This window comes from Mizuhopecten yessoensis, unplaced genomic scaffold, assembly GCF_002113885.1.
Source record: "Mizuhopecten yessoensis strain PY_sf001 unplaced genomic scaffold, ASM211388v2 scaffold2065, whole genome shotgun sequence".
Lineage (NCBI taxonomy): Eukaryota > Metazoa > Mollusca > Bivalvia > Pectinida > Pectinidae > Mizuhopecten > Mizuhopecten yessoensis.
Window position 1 is genome coordinate 645,870 of NW_018404360.1, and position 9,407 is coordinate 655,276.

The 9,407-nt window shown below is 36.0% G+C and overlaps 1 protein-coding gene across 3 annotated transcripts in view; it reads left to right on the forward strand.

Annotated features, from left to right (window-relative positions):
• Window positions 1-1,482: 1,482 nt before the first annotated feature.
• Window positions 1,483-9,407, forward strand: part of LOC110444954 (sodium-dependent multivitamin transporter-like) — a 37,800-nt gene continuing 29,875 nt past the window's right edge. For 2 of the 3 annotated variants that reach the window (XM_021489309.1, XM_021489319.1), the window contains exons 1-7: window positions 1,515-1,589; window positions 2,743-3,086; window positions 5,485-5,553; window positions 6,195-6,246; window positions 6,645-6,712; window positions 7,793-7,873; window positions 8,781-8,854. In XM_021489309.1, coding sequence (XP_021344984.1) covers window positions 1,583-1,589; window positions 2,743-3,086; window positions 5,485-5,553; window positions 6,195-6,246; window positions 6,645-6,712; window positions 7,793-7,873; window positions 8,781-8,854 — 695 coding nt within the window. In that variant the 5' untranslated portion in view covers window positions 1,515-1,582. Of the gene's footprint in view, window positions 1,590-2,742; window positions 3,087-5,484; window positions 5,554-6,194; window positions 6,247-6,644; window positions 6,713-7,792; window positions 7,874-8,780; window positions 8,855-9,407 lie in introns of all 3 variants that reach the window. The other variant, XM_021489326.1, reaches the window with a different exon arrangement.

The window sequence follows — 9,407 nt, forward strand, 5'->3', positions numbered from 1 at the left end:
TCCGTTGTTGCAATGGGTGCATTGGTCACTTTTGTTTTCTCAAAGTACAAGGCAATAAAAGCAAATCCCAAGTTCCTTCATTAATTGCCTTTTACAACATGAAGTGGGTTATGACAGGTATATTCTTTTCTCACTCCACAAAATGGATTTAACACTAGCATAAGCTGTGTCGGTTTCCTTAGGCTTATGAGATCCCAATACAAGGATACTAATCCGATGTACTATCCTCGAAAATTCATTCCAGTAGTTACGCTTATTTACGTTTTTGCACCCCTGGAATATGTCTTGGCAAAATCGAATGCATGCAGTTAGCTATTTGATTGGTTTCAGGTGAAAAAAACCTTGACCGATCACTACGCTGATACCTAGCATTTGAAGATTACAGTGGAGCCACACCAGACTTCAAAGCCAGTCAATTTTAACCGTTACGGTGCCGCACGATTCTTTTGATGTAATCAAAGAATTACACAAATCTCCGATAATCAACGAGGTTGCACGTACAAAGCCTTCGATTTCATCATGACATATGGCAGGGGTGCAGAAAATTTAAGAGAGTAACCCCTGGACTTTAGAGAATGTATCCTCATAGGAAGTTATGTAACACAATCGCAGGAGCCCCAAGCATCATTGATGAGTGCCAGAAGGATGTTACAGCTGAATGATGAGTCTTATTCATCACTGGCTTACTGTACATATTACCACATGGTGAAGGTGCAATCACCTGTGTGTGTTATAAATACAAAATGATAGACTCTGCCTTTTCTTTGCACCCGAGGGTCCCTTCAACCTTGCTGACCACAGTAATCTGTTTTGTGCAGTGGCTTGGTTTACCCACCTTACTGACTAATCAATTTTAATTAACCATTATTTCTCTATAAATGTTTATTTTTGCGAGCTTGGCCCCTCTGTTTCCTCAGTGGTTTAGACAATTTTGATTTCCAGTCCTTTGACCCGCAGCCTCAGCTGTAGGATACAGTGTCATTCATATTTGGAATACTGTAATAACCTATGTGTGTGTACCGTTCATCTTCCATACGTTATATGCATGTGCATACATCTAAATAAAATACATAGGTAATGATCTGCTAACTCACGGATTCCAATTTCATACAGCTTGCATGCATATTTAACCTAAATAAAAAAACCATCAAATATTGGTTATCAAAGCAAACACCGTGGCCATTAACAAGATACACATAGTGGTTCAACATATCACCAAAAAAGTTGAGTTACCCAAAAGTTCAACCTCCTGATAAATCATTCTAAAAGACCCCAACTAAACATCCGAATTCAACTATTCCTATGTAATTTAGAGATGCTGAACTTGTACTTTAGTTCTTAAAATCATACCTAGCGACGTCAGCTTTGTCTGTATGAAGGCCAATATCTCCATCAAAATTATAACATGTCAACCTCTTTTGCGACCCAGATGAATATTTTACTACAAAGAAAAAATCCCTTATCGTTGACTATCTCGGCCTTCATGTACTCACTTACGTTGTAGCACGGATAGTTTCACTGCAAAAATACGTCACAGAACGAAGTTCACGATTGTATAGATTATGCTACAACATCGAGCAAAATGGAGGGTGAGTTGATTTGCTGTTTTCATCAAATGAGTTTTCTTCAGTTATTAAGAATAGGTTTATGTATAGATGTAAGCTAGGCCCGATATTTTAAATCTTAATTCTAAGAACGTTAGCGCGCTTACTTGTATATTCTTATATTTCACGGATTTGTTTTCATTGTTATTGGGTTAGAATTTCTTTCATATCATCCAGGAAGTTCTTTCTTAGTATGAACTCCTAAACAATTTTCTATTTCAATTGATTTTAGAGGAAACATAGTCATTAAAAGAAACAGATTGAAAACGTTCTTTAAGGATACCCGTACTACTGCCGAAATCTAAGTATCGGATTTTTTTTCCCTGCATGACTATAGCTTTGATAAATAATTTCTTGAAAGAAAATAATACCTTACGGTACTTCTATGAGGAATATTAAAAATTGAATAAACAAAATTTATCCAATTGGAAGTTAAGGAGAGGTTACTGCATAAAAGGGGAAAACCAAGGTGCAGGGATCCGTAAGTGAGGATATTTGTATTCCGGAGGCAGCTAGTGTCTATAATATAGCTCTTTTTGTAGAAACGTATGATTAACGATTGAAATATAAGATTTAAATCATTCTATCAATTATCATTAATCATCCATAAAAGTCTATTATTTTTAGCAGTCCAAACGCAATCATTGACAGCAAGAAATTGTCTAGGGATTGGCAATAATGTTGCAATACAAATTTATACTGCGATATTTGTCCGACGATATGATTTTGAAAAGCAAGATATATTTTCAACATATCCAGTAATAATTGTATGATGTAAAGCTTGCTCGGTGTGATAATCTCCTTCGCTAGCCAAGAGTTACGATCCCGTACGATCCGGTACGATCTACCTACTCTTCTGAAGAGTAGGTCGACCGGATCGTACCGGATCGTACCGGATCGTAACTCTTGGACTGTACAAGAAAGTTTTTAATTAATCTTTGAAGCTTGCTGACGGATACTTATTTTTTCGTATTTTTTTTTTATATATATACAATTTCCCATTATAATATTAGCATGCTGTGACATATAGCAATACTCCCTAAAATCAATGTTGAAATATATTGCAATTTATAATTGCTTGCAAAACCTTCCCATGACTATGACTAGTTTGATAAATGTTGTATTGTACATCCTTTAGACACCCAGGATATCCCGTCACTGAAGCTCGCTGACTTCCTCGTGTTTGTTGCGGCGTTGCTAATATCTCTAAGTATTGGGGTATACTATGCGCTATCCGGCGGACGACAGAAGACCACCAAGGAGTACCTGCTCGGAAATAGGAATATGACTATCATTCCTGTGGGACTTTCCTTGATGGTGTCTTACGAGTCCTCTATAATGATGCTAGGGTTTCCGGCTGAGGTTTATACATACGGTATCATGTTCTGGTGGTTTACGATCGGATTCATGCTGGCACAGCTGATAGCCATCAGGATAGTCGTACCCCTCATTCACCCTCTCCGAGTCACCAGTGTGTATGAGGTACATAACGTGGTGGTTAATACGAATATGGGAATTGTTACAGACGATATAATTTAGAGTCCTCTTCTTCACGTGATACACTTTACGAATATCATCATGTTGATCGCCACCAACCAAGTAACCAATCATCTTGATTGGTTAATTGGTTGGTTACTTAGATTTGGTTTGGGTTTTTATAGGGTTTAGCGTTCTACTTACAGCTAAAGTCAGTTAAGGACGTTCCTCCATATTTATAATATGTGCTGGAGGCGGGTTGTTAGAGAATTCGTCACCTTGCGATAGCGTGGATCTGATGCCAACTATAGAGTGCTACCTTACCGTATTACCATGCCTAAAACACCTAGCACAATATTCCACTCGATCACATTATACTGTCAACGGGTAAACCAGTTGTTGAAAATGTTCTTGTTATGTTGTTATAAAAACGATTCGGACGCAGGCATTGTATGACAACTATATTACATGTGTAGACATACACATCGCACATGTAGTTACGTGGGAGACATCTAGAATGTCCCACCCAAAACGAAGCTGTCACGTTAGTCTCTATCAGAATGCATACACCTACTATAGTTTGTTTCACATATGTTTATGTATAACTCCACAGTCCTCAATGCTGAACGTTTAGCAGGGAATAGTAACTTCCCTTTTGAAGTCTTTGGTATGTCCCGGCCTCGAGATGAATCCACTGTCTTCACAAGTTAAGCGAACGTTCAACAGTAAGGTTAAACGTGAGATGTTGCCAAGCAAGGTACTAGGCAACAACAGGTTAATACGAAGCAGAGAGAAATAAAGAAATCCCAAATATTGCAACGTGTGCAGCAGATTTATTATTCGTCGCTTTTGTGTCCCAAAGTAGAGGGCACAACAGAAAATTCCCAATTCTATCAGTTACCTGTTACAATATCCAGTAGGTAGCAGAAGGTGTATTCTTTTCTCAATATCCAACCTGCTGGATTGGTAACTAAGATAGTTTGTTACTTTTTCAAAATACTTAGCTTATTTTGAACCAAATCCGCAATTGAAAGCTCCTTTTGCGAGCGTTTGAAAACGTCTTTTTCCTTTTTTAAGCAAATAGCGAAAATGACCGGTGGCTGGACTCTTAACTGCTGAAATGAACTCACTAAGCCACTATGGGGCGGAAAAGACAAACATATTACCTGTCCCTCCGACTGCCTGCAGTATTAGAGTGCTATTTGGCTAAGTGTTTCGATATATCCTGACTTTACTGACTCGGCACATTTTTGCTAAGTGAGTTGTTTTCAGCGGTTTAGAGTCGATACACCGGTCATTGGCACTCTCTACTTGATAAAGGAAACAGACGTTTTTGAAAGATCGCAACACAAATTTTTCAATTACTGTTTGTGTTCAAAACGAACATTTATTATTCATACAAAACTGTTAGATCTCATTTCGGATACTTTTTATTTGGACCTGACGAGAAAGAGATAATGGGAGCTAAACGAGGTACGGAAAACATTTAGCGCTCCAGTGCACCTCCTATTTTCCTTATGTTGTACTTAACTGACGACTTCGTATTCTGATAGCACTGCAAGTTAATGAGATTTAATTCATATATAGGCGTTAATTAATAGTAATAAGAATTCATCTGTTAACCGATATATAAAGTGTGATATTTGAGCGTTCATAGGCAGTATGAATGCCAACTGGACAAAAGGCAAAGCAAACATGAAGAGCTGCAGTTAGCATTCATATACAATATGAATGCCAACTGGACAAATGCAAATTTCATTAAAACGCGCTAGCGCTTCATGTTGAATTTGACTTTGTCCAGTTGCCATTCCTATTGCCTATGAATACCAACTGAAAACAGTTCAATACTTTTATTTACCATTTTTGGAATCTGTTTATCTCAAAGAAGTTGATTAACTATTATTTAATATTTAGTTCAAATAATGTAATGATCGTTTGGTCAATGAAATGAACATCCATCAGTTCGGGGAGGGTCAGTGTTATCCAACATATTAATTCAGACGTCATAATGATGACATCAACGGCTCATGGGCAATATATGCTCTATGTTTTAGTGTTTACACTAAAACATTAACAAAACAAATTTGTATTCTCATACAAAGCCGATTTTTCTGACGATTTCGTGGTTTTTTTAACTATCAATTACTGTTAGAATAATCATTTGGGATTAAATGAGCCTAGCTTTTCATAGGCTGAAATGGTCATATGGTGCAGTGACATATTTTCTCTGTTTTGCTTTCTGCATCGACACTTTGAATTTTGAAACAAGTTTTTTTCTTAATTCGTATTTCAAATAATTATGTCAATATTATGGTTTAAGCATTAACAAAACATTTCTATTTACAAATCTGCCCTCTGTTTAGAATGTGAACCATATAAAACTAGCATGTTGACTTGTTTTCAGTACCTGGAGCTACGCTACAACAATCGTCTACCTCGTCAAATAGGAACTGGCATGGGGATGCTTTATACGGTAAGTGTTAAATTATTATTAATAGTTAATAAAGTACATTCAGTAACATAACATGGTTAGGATTTTATAGATAATCATTACTTATATCTTTTTAACTGTTTTATGTGTAAACATGTTTTTATTAAAACAAATGTGTGAAATGTTCCCTGTAGAAATCGTTTAAACGTCGACTGGATAAGTACTTGGGACAACCAGAATGTTTTTATAATCATGAACTTGGCAATAATGAACTTCTTCACTGTCGGAATGACCATACATATGATCTGGATATACAGGCTCCAGTATTATCATATTATATTATGATATTATTATAGAAACTTCACCTGAAATGTACGACACATGCTTAAAACATATGCAACAGTGGTCATTGCGTTTACAATGCTTCCGCTAGGAGTCGAACCCGATACCTCTGGTAATCTAAAGAGAAATTCTCCTTAGCCGAGTCGGTAGGAAGCGGCTAATTTTCGAAAATTACTATGGCGCCTTCTTCTCGCAATACAAGCACATAGATACACTTCTAAATGTTAACACATATACCCGACGTCATATAAAGGACGTGTAGATGATGACAATATGACGTTCACCAACTATTTGTTCAATGAATTTTGCATTCAGTGGATTCTGTTTTCTTTTTTAACAAGATATTTTACATGGGTGTCGTTCTGTACGGACCGGGGACTGCACTGGAGGCAGGTCAGACATTTAACCTGTATATGTACCATTATATTAACACATGTTTTAAAGGATTAACTGTAAATTTAGTTAGAATACGTTTATGAATGTTTAGGTCGGAAGTCTTCACCGAAAAAAAACACATGTCTGTATATCATGTAATCCTCACCTCTGATTGTATGAATTGATTAATTACAATTTAAGTAAGAAAATGAACGACAGGAATTGCTTAAGTCCTGAAATAAGGAAAAAATCCTATCGTCTGTATGTGAACGAAGAAGGTGAACAAAGGTATGCAACACATTTAACGGTACACACACATATATAAATGCAATTCATTTAAGTTGCACACTTGATTATGTAAAGCTAGCCCGACGGTTAGACGAGATACTAATTGTAACTATGCGTTGTCATTACAGTGGCGAATCTGCCGTTGTGGATATCTATGGTGGTCATAGCCTTGGCCGCTGTTATATATACCGCCATTGTAAGTTATACCCACTTTTGGACTTTGCTGTTATTGTGGTTCTACAGTCCAACCTTAATTAAGAGGCCACTCAAAAAGTCCAAACATTGACATTGGTCTTTTAATACTGTTTGAATCACTACAAACTTACACAGGGAACAAACAAGTGGTCTTTTAACACATGTGGTCTCTTAATACAGATTTCATTGACAATGACATCAATACAAAAGGAAACCATACAGGTAATCTATGAAAACAATTGGTTGAAGTAGTCGCATGTGCAGGTTTGACTGTACGCAAAGTAATGTATTAGTTCATTTCTTGATGATATCAATCTGTTGTAATTTGTAGATTAAGAATTGCAACATTACCTGATATATTATTTAATTATATTCCCCAAATCAATAGGTAATAGGATAATATATTTTGCTATCGGATATGATATTATGCATTTATCGTTAATGAGAATAGATTTGGATAGTCTGTTATTTTCCTTTTCAACTTTTGCATGATTTCCTTTGTGTTGTTGGGTTTGTTGTCTAATTATTTTCTTTATGAACTTTTCTGACTATTGCCTTTTTGTTGACTGTAGATGTCAATGTGTTTCCTGTGTGTTGATGGGTTTGTTGTCGGATGCATTTTTCTTTCTAACTCTTTCTGCCCTATGTCTGTTTGTTGACTTTTGCTTCCTGTGTGATGTCACATTTTTTTGCATATGATTGCAGTATTCATTTGTGCTTCCCGTCTGTTGACTTTTTGTTACCTCCCATGTTTTATTTGATTTTTCCTGATTGTTGCCTTTATGATACCTGTTGATTTTATAGTTATCGTATACCAGGAAGTTTGTCCGCAGTTTAACTAAAAAAAATGTCTCTCTCCCCATACAACGAGGACGAATTTTATAATGACAGCGAATATTAGTACACAATATGTTATCCGTTGTATTCAAATTTAAATGGCAAAATTAACACTAGGCGCACATGGATATCATCGGCAAAAGGTGAATATACACAGTATTTTGTTTGGTTGTTGACAGTGTGATTTTGACTGAATTTTGCCTGTTTGTTGCTTGTAAGATGTCTATCAGTTTCATTTCTAAAGGGAGGTATAAAGGCGGTCATATGGACGGACGTTTTCCAGTGTGTGGTCATGTATTGTGGGATTGCTGGTATCATCATCAAGGTTGGTTTATCAATATTTAGTTATATATTTAATGCCTTAACATAGTATTGTAAAATAATGTTTGACGAGAGGTGCTGGTAACTGATCGTGTATTATATTACATGAATGCCACATGCACTCACTTTGTAACACATATTCAATTACTTGAATCTAGAGGGAAAATGTTTGTTTTTTATCATAATATGGAAATATGTTTTATTACATGATGATAATAATATTGAAGAAACATTTTGATGGTGATGTCACAAAGGAACAAAGAGTAGACATCATATTGCTGGTCGACTTTATGGTGAAACATGGAGAAAAATATTTTTCTCTGATCGTTTTACTTGAACCGAGTGACACTGATAGCAACATCTTGTTTTAAACGAAGCGAGAAACGGACGAGCCTGAGAGTGATCTAGTGAGAGCTGGCTTCTGACTAAACAGTATTGACCTGTAGCATGGCTGAAGACAAGATTAAAAATAACATTTCATTTCTGCCTTAAAGTTATAAAGTGTGGTAGTTTTAAAATAGTAAAATATCACTGCTGTGGTTTCATGATGAAACAGTTAACTTCTCGCCCCAAACGAGAGTCAAACGAGAGTTTGTATTACTACTCATTTCGGTTCATAGGCTGACGTTTACTTGGTGCAAATTTAAATATTTAAGTACTGTACAACAGAAGGGTAAATACAAGTTTTATTGGCTATGTGTATTGGCTCATTTGCATATCGATGTGATCTTCAAAGGAAAAAAAGGCAAGGGGTATCTTGAAAAAGTACACTGAATAAAAAGATAAGGTTCTCTGGACTGGTAAGTGTAAAAGCATAAAAACAATCTTGGACCTATATATCACACAAGGTAATAGAAAGTAACTCCCTCTTTTTAACAGTCCTTGAACCGTTTTCTATCTCTGTATTCCAGGGGTGCATGGTAGTTGGAGGATTCGGGAGAGTGTTTGAGATAAATGGAGAGTACGGTCGTTTAAACTACTTCAAGTAAGCAACCTTTTCTGACTTGATGCAACAGTTAAGTTCATTGTTCTGCGAAATTTAAGTGCGTCTTTGGTTATGTGTCTGTAACTCGTGACAGCACAATTGTCTCTGACCTTACGTTAGCTTTTTCTCCTTGTGTTTTTTTGTTAGTAGAATTGTTTTTTATTTCCCCCCCCCCCCCCTCATGGCATTGTCAGTTTCATCATCAATGTGAGGACACCCGCCATGTAAATCCAAGTCGAATCCAAGAAATGTCACGTGAAACATGTTTTTAGAGATTACCATTGAAATGTCCGTGAATTGGTCTCATAAAACAGGTTCAGATTACTTGAAAGCCATCACAAAGAGGAATATTTAAGTGGTTGTTTAGCATCGTTGGTTTCTTGAAAGCTATGATATCTTGTAAATGTTAATAATCATTTTTAAGTAAATGTTAATAAGTGCTCATTAATTTGAAAAATCATGAAAAAGTAGGATTATTGAAACCTTTATTTGCCTGTTTAAATGTACATATATCAACAATTTTCAAAAAAAAATAAAAAAAAAAAAAAAAAAA